General features: G+C 41.1%; 1 protein-coding gene across 1 annotated transcript; it reads right to left on the bottom strand.

Annotated features, from left to right (window-relative positions):
- Window positions 1–1,246: 1,246 nt before the first annotated feature.
- On the bottom strand, window positions 1,247–16,854 carry LOC109992134 (G-protein coupled receptor 4-like). The gene is made up of 4 exons (XM_065966584.1): window positions 16,790–16,854; window positions 15,489–15,665; window positions 4,150–4,331; window positions 1,247–4,052 (listed from the first exon to the last, which is right to left on the bottom strand). The coding sequence occupies exons 2-4, from the start codon at window positions 15,648–15,650 to the stop codon at window positions 3,536–3,538; spliced, it is 861 nt and encodes a 286-aa protein (XP_065822656.1). The 5' UTR covers window positions 15,651–15,665; window positions 16,790–16,854; the 3' UTR covers window positions 1,247–3,535.
- Window positions 16,855–17,760: the final 906 nt, after the last annotated feature.

Genomic DNA, 17,760 nt, shown 5'->3' with positions numbered 1-17,760 from the left:
GTGCTGTGCATTCTCTGAGTTGTTGTCTTTCATCCACGTCCAAGGAATTGAAGTTGCTGCTGTCAGGCCTCAGATTCAGTCTGCCAGCATGCAGGACAAAGAGGATGTGAAACTCAATTGTTCCTGCTGCCATCACCTTTCTAAACCACTAACTGTGTTGCCTCTGCTTCCATCTGTCTTAACTACTGTATTTATTTATTGTCCATTTTATGTTATGTGCTGATTGCGGGCTGTGTATCTATGTGTTTGACTGCTGACTGCAAAACAAATTGCCCTCTCGCAGGGATAATAAAGACAACCTTGAACCTTGAATATGAGCCAAAAAGACACTTTCTGCCTTTTCTCGGCCAAGAAGACACCAACTTCAAAATGTATTTCACATTTCTAATACATATATGACCCAATGTCAATACAGATTCATGTTTCAACGGGTGAAGTTTCCCTTTAATAATGCATTGTCTTAGCTATAACCTTTTCTCTTTATAATTTTTTTATATTTTTTATTGCCACTTTTTTAAAATAACAGGCAATTAACAGTTACAAATGAGAACAGTCCTAAGTCCTAAGTGAGGTGTCAGTAACTGCTATCCTTCTCCTTTTGAAAACAGGCAGTCTCAGTTGTAGCTGGGCCGTCATTTTGTTCCATCTTTTAAATCACTTCTTCAAACTCACTTTTATAGACTTGCTTTTATGAGATTTCTCCTTTAAAGATCTATCCCTTCCTTTTATTAATTTTATTGCTCTTAACCCTTTTTATCTTTCTCTTCTTTAAATGTTTTAGCCTTTATATGTATCTCTTCCTGTATTAATTTTACTGCTCTAAATTCCTACTCCTTTTATCGTTTAACTCTTCAGCTCTCTGTTGCTTTATTCATTTAACCAATGTCCCGTTTATCCCTTCTTTTTATCTTCATTAAGTGTTTACAACCTGTGATGTGATGTCATCCCACTCTCCCTCAATTTTAATTTTGTTTTCTCCTGATTGATTTTAAACTAATTTTCCTTCACTGTACTGAACTGCCTCTCCACACCTGCCTGTTGACTTCATATCATTCCTGTTATTTGCATTTTTACAATTTTGCCCTCTCTGTTGATCTCTGTTCTGCTGTTGTGTTGCTGTATTTGCTTTGTCTGTCACAGCACTTTGTAACCATTTGTTTTTAAAGGTGCTATATAAATAAAGATATTATTATTACCATTGGTCAAGCAAGGAGGGGGGGGGGGGTCATCCAGTTAATAGCACCTGTTCTCTTTATAAGGGCCACATATTCAAATATGTACTCAAAATAAAATTAAGTCATGTCCTCCATTATAAATTAGGTTGAAAGGTTACGTGAGAATTTTTGGTACTTATATAAGATGAGACGAAAACGACACCAAATATCAGCTAAATCTCTATATCAGAAAATGCATGTCTTAATCTTCACATCACCTATGATATCCGTTCTGAGAAGAAGGCTCTCAGGAAGTTGTTTGTGTCATTACTTAACGTGTTTTGCAGAAGAACCTTATTAAGAACACACTACATGTTCCTATAACTTTTTTCCTATAAGTTTTTGTTAACTGGCACTAACTTTTAATCATCCTTGACTCTCACTTGTAATGGCTCTAGAGAAAATGAAACATGAAAAGAAAAGATTAAGACTAAGAATAAGTAAAGTGAAGTACATATTGATGCATCTTTAATAAAGAATGCTTCATCATAATGTTTCAATTTTGTTGGTAAGTAAATTATTATTATGTAAGATGCCAAAATGCAAAGTTTTTCTGTGTGTGGGGGTTCACACAAACGTATGACACTGCATAGATAATAAAAGTGTCTGTATAATAATTAGTCCGTACACCGCTGTAGGTCGGCCACTGTCACTCAAATATGACAGTGGTTACAGACCTCCTGGTCACCAGGAAATAGGAGAACCATTTAAGAGGCCAAATGTCATCGTACTTGTTGTTTTACATTTATTTCAACATGTGTTTGTGAAATTTAGATGTCGCTTTTATTGTTCTTCTGTATTTATGGTGTAATAACTGTTAGGCCTCTATCTGACATCCTTAGGGGATAGATATTCTGATTCCCCAGGTTGTCCTGTAAACAATAGATGTATATTACATTGTTGCGCGTTACTCTGGCAATACATTCCTTCTTACTGAAGGAGACCAGGCAAATAAATGAAGGGAAAAATATCTTAGATCTCAGGGGGTTGATTATTTTATTTATGTAATTATATGTCTAATTTCCTGACTGTTGGTGCATCCTTTCTTTTCATGTTTCATTTTCTCTAGAGCCATTACAAGTGAGAGTCGCTTCAACAGAAGTTCAAAGTTCACTCATCTTGTGTCATTTACATCCAAGACTCACCATCCTCGGTGACCCAGTGACAGGCAGCCACACACAACCTGGAGAGAGCAGTGGCCTTATAGAAGGAGAAGGCATGGCGATGGATGGAGCGAGCATTAATAAGTGGTTATTATGGTTAAGTAAGGCTTATTTAGAGCATTAATAAATGGTTAATTATGGTTAAGTAATGCTTATTCAGAGCATTAATAAATTGTTATTATGGTTAAGTAATGCTTATTCAGAGCATTAATAAATGGTTAATCATGGTTAAGTTAGGCTATTCAGAGCATTAATAAATGGTTATTATGGTTAAGTAAGGCTTATTCAGAGCATTAATAAATGGTTAATCATGGTTTAATAATGCTTATTCAGAGCATTAATAAATGGTTAATCATGGTTAAGTTAGGCTATTCAGAGCATTAAGAAATGGTTAATTATGGTTTAGTAATGCTTATTCAGAGCATTAATAAATGGTTAATTATGGTTTAGTAAGGTTTATTCAGAGCATTTTTAAATGGTTAATCATGGTTTAGTAATGCTTATATAACAATAATGATAGGTTAGGCTGTAAGTTAAGAACCTCTACATGAAGATAAAGGAACAATCTAATGTCTACATGAAGACCATGGTGTGGTCCACTGATCTCAACCTTTACCTTTTTACCTTTTTAATAAGTCACCAGTTGGAGGATGGAAGTGAACAGTCATTAACCTTAAATAAACATGAATAAAAACAGTTTTGTCTTAATGATATGACTTAGTTGTGAACCTCAAGACATGCATCTAAATGAACATCTTTATCAACCATTTAGTAATATTAGTTAATAGGCTTAATGAACATGTAAACCCTTAATTAATGTTAACAAGAGACATCTGTTAAGGGTTTCTTAATGTTCATGTTGATATAAAATTTCATTTGGTCAAATTTATAATAAATAGGACCTTCTCTCACATCCTAAAAGCTAACATGCCAACCACCTGAACTGCACAAGTAAAACTCTTATTGATCAGAAGTTTAGAAAGTTAAGAAGAGTAGAAAGTGTATTTAACTGTCAAGAAGAACAACATAGCTAAAGAAATACTGTTTTGTAAGAAATACATTTGTTCTAAACTGAGAGAACATGTTGGTCTGTTTTCTCCTCATTCTCTCTTCCTCCATGGAGGTCAATGTCAAAAATGTTGTCCACATTCATACTGTCTATATGTTGGTGTCAGCGTTGGCAACTCTGCACCAGTTCACAGCGGTACAAAGCTTGCCAATGGACTCTTTTCTAAAGAAAACATACAGAATTAAGTCTGCAAGAGGACTCAGCTTAAGAAACGTGTCAGATAAGACATTCAGAGTTGGGTCTAATATGTTCATGTTCATGAGAAGAGCGAAAATTATCCAGGGCAGGAACAGCAGCGTGTAAATGAGCAGCACCAGGACCAAAATTCCAACAATTCTGCGTTTTTCTTCAGAGGGGACGGAGACGGAAGCAGAGAGGGCTCTGAGGGTCCCAACCAGGAAGAATATGAACAGTGGGAAGGGAATGATGAGGAAGGTGGCGAAGACGCTAATTATCACTTCAATAGGAACCAAGAGAAATAAATTGGGGAGAAACAGACTGAGCAAAATTACATGAGGAAAGAGCCAGGCCACGACACTGACCACCACAGAGATCTTGATGGTTCGTTTGAAGCGGTACCACAGTGGGTGGGCGATGACCAAATATCTGCAATAAAAGATGGACACGTTGTCTTTGAGGAGGTGCAGAATAAGTCAGAAATATTAAAGTCAGAAACAGACGTAGCTACAGGACGTATAGTTACCTTTCCAGTGAGACACACACCATGAAGCAAATACTGGTCATTAGGCCACTGCGGTAAATATAACGTACGCTCTCACGAGACTTATCCTGATTTATCTCCCAAATGAGCATGCAGCAGAGCTGAATGACGTCAGAAATGAGAAGGTTGATGACGTAGATTGGAGCCACATGATCTTTTCGTACCTGCAGAAAAACAAAAAAAAAGAAGACAATCAGTTGTAAACATGTTCTCATCCTTCTCCCAAAAACAAAACCTTCTGGACTTCCGGTAATGGCGGACAAGGAGTAGTGTTTACCTTCCGTTCCCGCAACTTTTTAAAAACTTTTATCATTTCAACCCCAAACTCTGTTTTGATTTTGCACAAGTTTACCCCAATACGACTTAGTAACCCAGGACCACACGAAGAAATGTCATCTAAAGCCTCCAAGCAGACTAAGAAAGATCCCCCGCTTAAGGAGGAGACCGCAGCTAGTGACATTAGCATGGCTGCACTAACCAGCTTCCTGGAGAGTCACAAGGATGCTCTTTCGACAGAGTTTAAGACCACCATCTCTGCCCTCGAGTCCAAAATTGATCTGGTACAAATGACAGTGTCTGTCATGTCGGTAATGGCGGACATGTTCCTTGAGAGAATTACTTCCATTCTCTTATTTTCCTCGGAACAGACCACTCTCAAAATTCTGGAGATTTAGCTCACACTTGTTATCATATCCTAAATTTAAAGATTTTCTCACTACACAGATTAATTTTTTCTTTGAAACAAACAACACTCCAGTGATATACTTTGGGAGGCTTTCAAAGCTTGTCTGTGGGGACAGATTATCTCCTTTGTATCCCATTTTAAGAAATCAGAACGTCTCAGAAATAATGTTAACAGAAATATCTGATGAAATCCGAAAACTTGATGACCTGTATTCGGCCAATCTTTCTTCCTCACTTTACAAAAAGCGGCTCCAGCTTCAATCTCAATTTGATTTGTTGTCCACTGGTAAGGTTGAGAGGCAACTCCTTCAAACCAAGCAACGTTTTTTTGAGCAAGGAGATAAGGTGGGAAAACTGCATGCTTATCAAGTGCGGGTGGCTAGGGCCTCCAGACTGATCCCCGGAATAAAATCACCTTCAGGTGAAATTACAACGGACCCTATGAAAATTAGCAATATCTTCTCAAACTATTATTCTAAATTTTATTCCTCTGAGTCTGCTCCACATGACTGGAACAGCCCCAATCCTCTTGAACTTCTCGCTTACCCCCAAGTTGACGGAGGAGACTCAGGTGGCATGGACGCACCCATAACCATATCTGAAGCGACAGAAGCAATTAAATCCTTACAAACCAGTAAATCACCTGGTCCGGACGGCTTTACCACAGAGTTTTATAAATCCTTTCACATTGTACTCGCTCCATTCTTGGTGAGGGTATTTAATGACGCCTTTCTGAAGGGCCACTTACCACCGACATTATCAGAAGCCTCGATCACTCTGTTGCTAAAAAAGGATAAGGACCCTCTCCTCTGTGGCAGCCACAGGCCAATTTCCCTCCTGAATGTAGACTTTTAAGATACTAGCCAAAGACCTGTCTTGCCGTCTCCAGAAGGTCATCCCTTATCGACCCTGATCAGACCGGCTTTATCTCAGGAAGACAATAGTTTTTTAACACTAGAAGGCTGCTCAACATAATTTTTTCCTCCACTAACAGCTCAGCTGAAACTGTGCTCTCTTTGGATGCCGAAAAAGCATTCGACAGAGTAGAGTGGAAGTATTTGTTTTTCATCCTTGAAAAATTTTGCTTCAGCTCTGTTACTGTTTGCTCTGGCCGTTGAGCCCTGAGCCAAGGGCTCAACTCCTCGTAAAGAGGAGAAGTTTGAGGGTATAACACGTTTTCGGTCTAGCCAGTAAGCTTTCTTTATATGCGGACGACCTTTTGCTTTATATTTCGAACCCAACATCCTCTCTTCCCACGATCTTAGACATCCTGGATCAATTTAGGAAACTTTCTGGTTACAAACTAAACCTCCAGAAGAGTGAATACTTCCCTATTAATTCACTTGCGGAAATGCTTCCCCAAACTCTTTTGCCTTTTAGAAAGGTCACAGAAGGATATAGATATCTAGGGATTTAACCAGGTGGCCTTGTCTCCCTCTCGCTCTATTGGGACACGTGAATCTAATCAAAATGGTGGTACTGCCCCAGTTTTTGTATGCCTTTCAGCACATTCCAATATTCATTAGTAAATCTTTTTTTTTCCTCACTTGATCAACTGATAAACTCATTCATATGGGGTAGTAAAAGAACGCGTATCAAGAGGACAGTTCTCCAACTCCCCAAGTCTGAGGGAGGCCTGGCTTTACCAAGTTTACGCCAATATTATTGGGCCTGTAAGATCAACAAGCTTCTTTTTTAGAATGCTAATGTGACACTGGGCGAACAACCCCAGTGGGCACTGATGGAAACATCATACTGCTCTCGCTTTGGTCTGTGGTTTGCTCCCAGCTTCTCCTTCCGATTAAGATGAAGATTTACTTTTATTGATCCCCGCAAGGGGAAATTTCAGTTTTTACACTCTGTAAGTCATGAACTCACACATAGGCTGAAATATACACACACATGCAGAAACAGGATCTTATGGACATGCACTAATGGAGAGAAGCCAGAGTGACGGAGCGGCCCACAGCGGGCGATGGAACAATGGACCTTGACCCACTGCCATTTTCGGAATCCCTTCTATGCCTAACACGCTCAAAACCGAACAACGAGTTATTGCATTTACCACTCTACTTGCAAGGAGACTTATTCTACTCAAATGGATACATTCCTCTCCGCCTACTCATAATAGATGGATTCAGGATATACTGCAGTGCATTAGGCTTGAGAAGATGAGGTTCTCCCTTAAATTATTCCATAACACTTGGCAACCCTTTTTAGATCATATAGATATCCCAGCTATCAATGAGGAAAATAATGAATAAGAGATGAACTCTTTCTCTCTCTCTCAGGGACAGGACGTAATCGATTATGACAAGGGTTAGAAAAAAGCATCTGCTAACCGCTAAATGCGGTTGTTTTGCGCAGCGTTGAGTGAGTGGTGAGAGTGTGTAATGAGAGTAACGTAGGCTAACAGAACGATTTGTGACAGAAAACAACGTAAATTGAGCTCCTGTGCTTGCTGACTTTATGAGCAGAGTCAGTTGGTCCTGCACGCTCAGACCACAGTGCACCGCTGCAGGCTGAAACGGCTTGACTCAGTGTCATTTTAGCCCACCGCAACACAGGTTAGCATCTTCATTACAGATAAAGGTGTGTTTAAACTGATGCCTCGCTGTCTTAAGTCCAGGATAACTAAAAGAAGGGGGCTGTGGCGGTGACTCGTGATAAAGTGAGCGACTGTAAACACAGTAGACTCCAGACACAGCGTCATCGAGAATCACCACTAATAAGTGCACCTCCGCTAAAGCGCTGTTCATTCGATGATAAACACTTTCTATTTCCGACATGTTCTTCACAATAAAAGTCCCCTGTCTATCTGTAGTTGAAGTAATTGTGCGTGAAACATCCATATCAGGAAATGAGGTGTTTACAGCAGTAGCAGATTAACACAACTCGTCTGAAATAAAAAGGACAGAAACAAAACTAACCCTGAACAAAGCTCACAGCTAAAAGCTACAACGTCCTGAGAAGAGAACACACAGTGACTTAAAAACATCTTTCTCTGGTATAATAAACTAAACACACAGTGACTAAAAAACATCTTTCTCTCGTATAATAAACTAAACACACAGTGACTTTAAAACATCTTTCTCTAGTATAATAAACTAAACACACAAACACTTATAGCCTACTTTTTACCTATACTGTAAGCTACCGCTATAATGTATTAATTTTAACTTCCAGTGTAAAGATATTGATAATGACATTGTTGTCTAAATCACTTTTTAAATTATACAAAAGGAGTTCATATTTATAGGACTGTTTGTCTCTGTTTATGAAAAAGTAGACATGTGCAGTAAAATAGAAAATTGAGGATGAATCGTGATGCATCGTGGTATCGAATTGAATTGAATTGTTGACTGGATAATTGTAATCGAATTGAATCGTAAGACCAGTGAAGATGCACAGCGCTAATATATATATATATATTTATTTTTCTAATGGTTTTTTCTTCATTTACTTTATTAATGTATTATTTCCTCTGTCTTCTTGCTCCTTGTCCTGCATGAGTGTGAATGAAACTCCTGGGTAGGCTACTGTGGAAACAGGCTACCTCCGGAGTGAGGATTCCTGACTCGGTGGGTGGGTATGGGGTTAACTGGGTTGGGCGGGAGAAGGCAGCAATGGGGTTTATAAAAGATGACCACAGTACAATGTCAACTCTTATGCCAACTGTATGTTTTCTTATCATCTGTGCAAACTAATAAAAAGATTAAAAAATAATAATAATAATAATAAAATAAAACCTTCTTCTGCCCAGTTGTTGCAGTAAGAGATACTGTATATATGTATTTTTCATCCATCTCTCATCGTAGTTGACACACTGGTATATCTGTAGACATGCAGCTATACTTTTAAAATTTATTTTCTGGTGACAACATTCAATTATGATAAAAGTTCAAAATCCGGGGGCACACGTAGTAAAGTGGTTAGTGCGTGTGTCCAATGAACAGAGGCTGTTGTCCTCCAGGTGGGCAGCACGGGTTTGAAGCCGACCTGTGGCTGCTTCCTATCATGTCATTCCCCAGTCTCTCTCCCTGATTTCTGACTCTGTCCTAGCTCTAAAAAATAAAGGCATGAAAATCCAAAAAATAATCTTTAAATGACAAACAACACTAATGTGATCTTCATGTGCTATAAAAAAGATTTTGATGAAGGACTGTTTATTATTAGGCCAGTTCATTTTAGCATGTGAGCAGACAAAAATATGCTTTATTCTTGTAGTAGCATTAAATACAAAGAACAGCTGGAGTTTATAATAATAGCATTAGTTTCACTGGTTGTCAGTCATAAACCAAATTGGACAATTTGGCCTGATGATGAGGCCAAATTTAAAAAACATGGGATCACAAAAGTTATTAGATTCAGCCTCTGCCCAGCATCAATGTTTAAACTGTATTTTATGTTCGCTGCACACAATAGCTAATGAGTAATTCCACAGAACAAAGTTGATCAATTGGTATTGTTTAAGGAAAAGGAACACAAATATTAACAATATTTCCATTTCCTTGATATTTTTTTTCTTCAAGAAACTTGGACTAAATAATTAACAAGTTTAAGAGCAACTGCAAAACTAATCTCTGTTGGGGGCTGTATCAAGTCAACTTTGGTTATACTCTTTAATAATTATATTTAATTATTAATAATATAAATAACAATATCAATAAACTATGTTTAATCAACTCTTGGGGCACCACCCTGTAATCAGGGAAATATAACCAAAATGTCACTCAAATCAGTCTCAAATTAGTTACTTAATTACTAATATTATTAATAATTAATAACTATATTTAATAAATTGAAGGTGTGAAATCTGTACACAAAGCCCTCACACCCAGCTTATATCACAATGCAAATACACCAGTAATCACAAACAACTGCTCTCTTAAAATTATAACAGAATTTATTTAAACAAAGCAACATCAATCCAAAATCAATGAACTTAATCAAACAAATAACTATCATAAACTAATCTAAGCAACAAACATTATCAAGCAAGGCTTGTGGAAGAGGTGTAAATGTGTAGTTGTGTGTGTGTGAGAGAGCGAGAGAGAGAGAGAGGAGGGGAAGAGAGGGGGGAGATGGCTTCATACCCACATGGTCACTCACGATGGCGCACACCTAACAAAGACCCGGGTGCGTGTGTGTGTGTGCGTGTGTGTGTGTGCGTGCGTGTGTGTGCGTGCGTGTGTGTGTGCGTGCGTGTGTGAATGAAAGAGAGAGAGGAGGGGGAAAAGGGGGGAGATTGCTTCTTCCCACGTGGTCACCCTTGCACACACCTAACAAAGACCTAGCGTGGTCTACTGTCTAAAAGAGGCCGAGTTCGGCCCGACACGATCTGTGTCTCTGAGGCGTCTGAATGGCTGCGAGTGTACATGTGTGAGTGTGTAATGGTGTGGTGGTGGAGTTAATCTCCAGATGTGCGTCTACACGGGAATATGTGTATGTGTGTGTATGTCTGTGTTAGTAAAAGGGGGAGAAAAGAGGAGAGTAGAGGAGAAGAGAAATGCGTGCCTGAAGAGGCCGGATCACAGTCCGAATCCCGCGCCACAACTCGGAGTAATTCCCTTCATTCACAGAAACAAACCAATGGCTGAATTCAAGTTAATACGGCTTACACTGGCCTTTCTGATCAGAAGAGTAATACCCGATTATAACGCTGTTATGCTAAACACATATAGGATGCAGCAGTCCAAAACGGGAATAACAAGAGTTTCAAACAGATAAACTCAGGACGCAGCGGTCCAACAAAGAGAAAAATTACAGTTTTCACATCAAATCAATCAATTGTTAAAAACACTCTCTAAAGCTAATTCTGCCCAGACCTAATTAAGCCTCACTTAAATTGCTTTGTCCGCGATTGGTGAAAGGGAAAAAGAGTCCGGTGATGGAGCAGATCTTCTGTCCGTCCTGGTGCAGAGGCGTTTGATGGCAGCGAGGGTCCCTTACGGCAAGAGCGGCTTCGTTGTTTCTCCGTCGAGTGGAAAGATGTCCGTTGATGTCCTTTCGTTGCAGGACGGAATAAGACCGTTATCTTTCTGATAATCTGTTATAGTCTGACGCTCTCCGGGAAACTGAAATGCGTTCACTGGACAATCCGAGGTCGGAATTCAGAACACTGCCGGCCGCGGATTACCTGCGCACCAAAATTTAAAACAAAGAGATTGAGGTGAGAGATGAGATGAGATGAGATGAGATGAGATTCAACTTTATTGTAACCCCATTACACATATACAAGTATAGAGTAACGAAATGAGGTTTGGCAAATTAGCAGAAAGTGCAAGAGTCTGTGCTATGTACAGTAATTGAGTGCAAGAGTCTGTGGTATGTACAGTAATTCTGTGCTATGTACAGTAATTGCAAAATTTACAGATGTAGACAAAAAAAGTGAATTATGAGGTATATCTGGATGGCTGGATTAATGGGATGCAATAAATATAAATAAATGCTATAAATAAGTAATGTTACAAAATAAGTGTGTTTTTAGGATTATAATATACAGATTAAGGTGCAGTGAGCATGCTATACTAATAATATACAGATTAAGATGCAGTGAGCATGCTATACTAATAATATACAGATTAAGATGCAGTGAGCATGCTATACTAATAATATACAGATTAAGATGCAGTGAGCATGCTATACTAGTTTACAGATAATATAAAGAATATGGACATAATATGAACATACTATAATACAATAATACAGGTGGATGAGAGATGTGTGTGTGTGGCCAGGAGGAGTGGTGGGGGGATGATGGGTGTGAGGTGATATGTAGGGGAAAGGGGGGTCAGCAGGGTGCGGAGAGAGAGAGGGAGAGAGAGAGAGAGACAGAGTTCAGAGTTCGGGGGGTAGAGTTCAGTAGAGAAACAGCTCTGGGGAAAAAGCTGTTCCTCAGTCTGCTGGTTCTGGTCCGGAGGCTTCTGAAGCGCCTGCCGGAGGGCAGGAGGGTAAACAGTCTGTGGGCAGGGTGGGAGGAGTCTTTAAGGATGCCATGAGCTCGCCGCAGACAGCGTTTTCTTTGGACATCCTCAATGGCAGGAAGTGGACACCTTGTGATGCGCTGGGCGGTTTTTACCACCCGCTGTAGCGCCTTACGGTCTGCGACAGAGCAGTTTCCGTACCAGACTGAGACACTGCTGGTCAGGATGCTCTCGATCACACAGCGGTAGAAGTTCATCAGTACAGCTGAAGACAGGTGGTGTCTCTTCAGTGTCCTCAGGAAAAAGAGGCGTTGATGAGCCTTCTTAACCAGACTGGAGGTGTTAGTGGACCAGGAGAGGTCCTCTGTGATGTGGGTCCCCAGGAACTTGAAGCTGGAGACACGTTCAACAGCCATCCCGTTGATGTGAATGGGGTTGTGCGTGCTTCCTCTTTCTCTCCTGAAGTCCACGATGATCTCCTTCGTCTTGCTGGTGTTGAGGAGCAGGTTGTTGTCAGCACACCAGGCGGCCAGATGCTGTACCTCCTCCCTGTAGGCCGTGTCATCGTTGTTGCTGATGAGGCCAATCACCGCTGTATCGTCCGCAAACTTGATGATGGTGTTGGATCCATGTACAGGTCTGCAGTCGTGGGTGAAGAGGGAGTAGAGGAATGGGCTCAGCACACAGCCCTGTGGTACGCCTGTGTTGAGTGTGATGGTGGTGGAGCAGGTGTGTCCTGACCTAACATACTGGGGTCTGTTGGTCAGAAAGTCCATTATCCAGTGACGGAGAGAGGTGTTGAAGCCCAGGTCTCCGAGTTTAGTGTTTAACTTGGAGGGGATGACACAGTTGAATGCTGAGCTAAAATCAACAAACAGCATTCGTGCGTATGTGTTGTTATTGTCCAGATGAGTGAGCACAGAGTGCAGCGCAGTGGAGACTGCATCCTCTGTACTCCTGTTGCTGCGGTAGGCAAACTGGAATGGGTCCAGTGTGGGTGGGAGGCAGTTTTTCAGGTGTGCTAGGACCAGTCGCTCAAAGCACTTCATTATGATGGGTGAGTGCCACAGGGCGGTAGTCGTTCAGGCCTGTCGGGCTGGAGTGTTTCGGCACTGGGACAATGGAGGTGGCTTTGAAGCATGCTGGCACAGCTGCTTGGGCGAGGGACAGGTTGAAGATGTCCGTAAAAACCCCAGTGAGCTGCTCCGCACATGCTCTAAGCACGCGCCCGGGGGTGCCGTCTGGACCAGCAGCCTTTCGAGCGTTGATCCGGCTCAGTGCAGCGTGGACGTCTGTGGAGGTGAGTGAGAGGGGCTGGTTGTCTGCAGGAGGTCTGCTCGTGGTCTGCGTCTCCCTGTTGTCTCTATCGAAACGTGCATAAAAGTGATTTAGCTCGTTCAGGAAGGAGACATCTGTGGTTATCGGGGTGGAGTTTCTGGGTTTATAGTCACTGATGGCCTGGATGCCCTGCCACATGCGTCTGGGGTCGGAGTTGGAGAAGTGTTCCTCAACCTTCAGCTTGTAGCAGTGCTTGGCCTTGATGATGCCCCTCCTCAGGTTTGCCCTGGATACGCTGTAGGCCATTGCATCATCTGATCTGAAGGCGGTGTTGCGGGCCTTCAGCAGGAGACGCACCTCCTTGTTCATCCATGGCTTCTGATTTGGGTACGTGGTGATCTGCTTCCATGTTGTAACACTGTCAATGGTGGTGTTGATATAATCCAGCACAGAAGAAGTGTAGGTGTCAATGTCTGTGTGAGAGCCCAAGGTAGCCTGTGAAGCAAACATACTCCAGTCTGTGTGATGGAACTTGTCCTGAAGTACAGAGTCTGTCCCCGCTGGCTACACTTTAATCGTTGTCACTGATGGCTTCACACGTTGGATGAGTGGGGAGTACTTGGGGATGAGGAACAAAGAAAGATGGTCTGACTGTCCCAGGTGGGGGAGGGGGGTCGTGGTGTAGGCTCCTGCGATGTTTGTGTAAACATGGTCCAGAGTTTTGTTTCCTCTTGTATTGCAGGAAACATGCTGGTGAAATTTAGGGAGCACTGTCTTTAAATTTGAGTGATTAAAATCACCTGCAACTATAAATGCAGCCTCCGGGTGAGCAGTCTGTTGTTTACTGATAGCGGTGTAAAGTTCCTTCATAGCAGCTTTAGCATCGGCATCAGGGGGGATGTAGGCTGCAGTTACAATAGTGGAGCTGAGCTCCCTTGGCTGATAGAAAGGTCTACATTTAACCATGAGAAACTCTATGTTAGCTGAGCAGTGTCTCCCAATAATGACAGAGTCTGTACACCAAGCTTTGTTAATATAAATGCACAGCCCTCCTCCTCTGGTCTTACCGGAGTCCTCTGCTATTCTGTCTGCTCGGTGTGTGTGGCGACCGGCTAGCTTGATAGCATCGTCCGGTACTCCGTTGTTTAGCCATGTTTCCGTGAAGATCATGACATTACAGTCCATAATTCTCTTGCTGTGGATGATGCGAAGTCGTAACTCGTCCATTTTGTTCACCAAAGACCGCACATTAGCGAGGAAAATGCTGGGTAACGGGAGACGGTGCGGTGTTAGCTTTAGCTTAGCCCTTATACCTCCGCGCTTCCCCCGCCTTTGTTTACGGTCTCGACGCCGCCTGCGAGCACTTCCGCCCGGCCGGGTAGAGTGCGTAGCCTCGGGTGTTTTGGCGATCTCAGGGATGAGTCGAAGATTGTTGATTTAATCGTCAGGGAGGTGTATTCCGATATCCAAAAGTTCCTGTCGGGTGTAGGATGTTAAGGCGAGACTGTTCCGTGCGAACAGACCCGAAATTAACAATAAAATAACTGCAAAATTGCAAATCTGAGAGAGACGCTGGGCCTCGCGATGCGCTCGCGCCGCCATCTTGGTCATCTAGAGCTTGTGTCTCCGAACACTTGAAGTCAGTGCGTTGAAAGAGAGAGAACAATGGAAGTCTCTGAGTTTTGTCACCTGGCCTGCTTCCTGTGGAGTCTACCTCAGGTTCCAGTCCCCCCTTCACTTCACACGTAGGTGTGAAGTACTGCAGGGGATTCTGGGATTAAGAGTCCTTTTAGGCCTCTTGGTGATCTCAGTGAATAACTCAAATGAGGCTTCTCACAGGGGTGCAGGCCCAAGTCCATTGTTTGCCTGTCTTAAGCCTGCGTGGCCCAACATCTCAATTTTTTTAAAGTTAAAGCAACACTATGTAATACCAATTATTTATTAAATCATTTGTAAATTAATTGTACAAGTTTTTAAGACACACCCTCCAATTCAACTGAATCCTTGCCCCCGAGCCTGATCCATATGGAGAGGCAGCATATCTCTATGGGATTTGCTGAAGACGCCGCTGATGGTAGCAATTAAACTGTGAGGCAGCAGAGACTTCAGACTGTGCTCTGCGCTCTAGTCCATTTACCTGGCAAACATCTACTTATGTAGCACACAAGATGGACGAGCTGCTGCTCCTGACAGCACAAATACGGACTTTAGCAGATCCACTGCCCTGTGTTTCACTGAAACCTGGCTCAGTGAACACCTCCCGGACTTTCAGCTCTTATCATCCTCCTCATGTGACATCAGTATATGCACACTGCTTTAACACAGTAAGATCTGTCTACCTCTAATTGATTGTTGATCTGATTCTGATCCTGAGACTGTTCCACAAACACATGGCACAGACAGTAAATGAATAAAGTCATGTAATGTACATACCAGAAAGCAAAGCGCACAGATGGCCATGAGCGTCAGAGGAAGGCCGATACTAATGACGATGCATCTTACCACGTGCCTTATGAAATCTAATTTTTGGTAATGCTCAGCGTCAGAGAAGATGTGTTCATTCCAGTGGGTGACGTTAATGTAGGAATCTGTCATTCTTCAGATTGAAACCTAGAGTTAAAGAGATCAAGACATTATTTTTTTAAGAAATGTGTTGCACAGTGACATAAATGAAGCAATGACCAGCACTAATAAAAAAAAATAAACAGGGAGTCATTTACCATGTGTTTTTTCTGCAAGTGTAAAAGCTGATGATTGTTAACTAGTTTCGTCAAACTATTTGTTATATTAATTTCTATGTTTTAAATGATCCCTTTTGATTTGGATACAGGCAGCGTGACATCTAAGAGGATGATTCATTGGTCAGGACTGCTGAATACGTTTAACATGGGGCTTTCATCATGGAGACTTTTCTCGAGTCAAGATCATTTTCACAGATATGAATTGAACCTCAGGAAAGCACCAGATCTTTGATTTCCTCAAGTCAAATACAAGTTCAATCACATTGAGTCAAAGTCAAAAAATTTAGTTTTTTTGTTTTATTATTTAAGATTTTCTCAGCTGATGAAATGTTTTAATGTTTATTTTTTGAATTTCAGCCAAACACAGTGGTACCTTCAGTTAAGCAACAACCATAGCCAATCAAACATAGCGTCTCTCAACAGTGTTTTTTCAATTCAATTCAATTCAATTCAATTTATTTTTGTATAGCGTCAACTCATAACAAGTGTTATCTCAAGACACTTTACAAAAAGCAGGTAAAATACCTTACTCTTTGTCTGTTAACATTACGAAAGAGCAGGTAAAAAGACCTTACTCTTTGTCTGTTAACATTACGAAGGGGGGGGGGGGGGGGGTTTCAGGTTACATAATTTACATATTAAGCAATACTACAGGTCTGTTGGGCAGTGGGCCCAGTTTCAGACATTTCAAATATCACAATCTGCTAATTAGTAAAAGTAAATAAATGGGTCTTGAATAATCCTCCGCTGCCCTGATTCTGCATCTGATTCATTGATGTCATTAGATCATTTAACTCTAACTCGCAGGAAGAGTTTCAAAGATAACCACAAAACTCTTCTTCACACCTCAGCTGTTGAGAAGCTGTAACCACCCTCACCAAACAAATAAAAATATATCATCAGGTTCATATTTATTCTCAGCACTTCCTTTTCTTTTCAATTGTATTTGTCATAAGACCACAACACTGACATTTTAAAGTTACCAGATCTCACCTGAATGAAGTCCCAGCACCAATGTCTGATGTTTCTCTGCAGCCGAACAGTCTAAAGTGATTCAGATAAGTGATGGCACACACTTGGTCACTGATAATATAACACACCTCTTCAGGAAGTGAGGGAAAAAAAGAGTCAGGCATGGTTATGTGTATAGTGAGGAAGGAAGAAACTGCAACACAAGCAGAAACTGTTTGCAATAAGAAAAGCTGATACCTTCTTTACATTTGAGAACTAGCAGAAGTAGCTGTGTTAGAATTAGTTTATTTTTTCTAAGTGTCATGTGTGGAGCCCGTACAGAGATACAATAATAATTCACAATACACATGAGAACACAGAAACTTTACAACATGAAAACAGGAAACACTAAAGATTAAACTAGGAAACATTACAAAAACACACAAGTGACCAAATCATGACAGTTATGTCTGAGTTTTGAAAGTTAATTGATAGTCTTGCAGCTGACAGCAGTAAAACCACATGTAGACTTCTTTAATATTAACTGTGTGCAGAACATTTTACAGAGTGAGAATAACAAGCAGTGCATCATATTTAAATTAGCAGGAGTGTGATACACGTGCGTAGTTCAGTCAACCCAGATATCAATATTAAATTATGTGCTTGTGTTTCGGTATTTCAGAGAACGAAGTAAAATAATAATTATAAAAACCCATGCACGCTTGAAAGTTCCTGTTTGTACAAGTGTGCAACACATGCAGCAAAAAGAGGCCCAGCGGGCCAATTTGTATGGGATTACAAGACACTATAAAACAAGCTAATCTCAAACAATGACAAACCAAATATTAATACTACTTTGCGCCTGGGCTATATCTAAACTAAATCAAACACAACTTATCCTCTTCCACAACTGGAAACCATTTAACACAAACTGAGCATGAAAGACTTAGTGCAATCCATTTTTATTGAATCAGGTAGAAATACTACCTGCAATCTGCCCCTTTTAAGCTTCC

The sequence above is a fragment of the Labrus bergylta genome, chromosome 18, assembly GCF_963930695.1.
Source record: "Labrus bergylta chromosome 18, fLabBer1.1, whole genome shotgun sequence".
Taxonomy (NCBI): domain Eukaryota; kingdom Metazoa; phylum Chordata; class Actinopteri; order Labriformes; family Labridae; genus Labrus; species Labrus bergylta.
The sequence above is the reverse complement of the archived record's forward strand: the minus strand, read 5'-3'. Positions and strand labels throughout refer to the sequence as shown.

Bases quoted from the DNA above. Each gene is read 5' to 3' on its own strand.
- LOC109992134 (XM_065966584.1), bottom strand. From the start codon at position 15,650: ATGACAGATTCCTACATTAACGTCACCCACTGGAATGAACACATCTTC. The intron at 4,332-15,488 runs GTATGTACATTA...GTTTTTCTGCAG, and splicing joins TCTGTGCGCTTTGCTTTCTG to GTACGAAAAGATCATGTGGC. The intron at 4,053-4,149 runs GTAACTATACGT...CTTTTATTGCAG, and splicing joins GTGTGTGTCTCACTGGAAAG to ATATTTGGTCATCGCCCACC.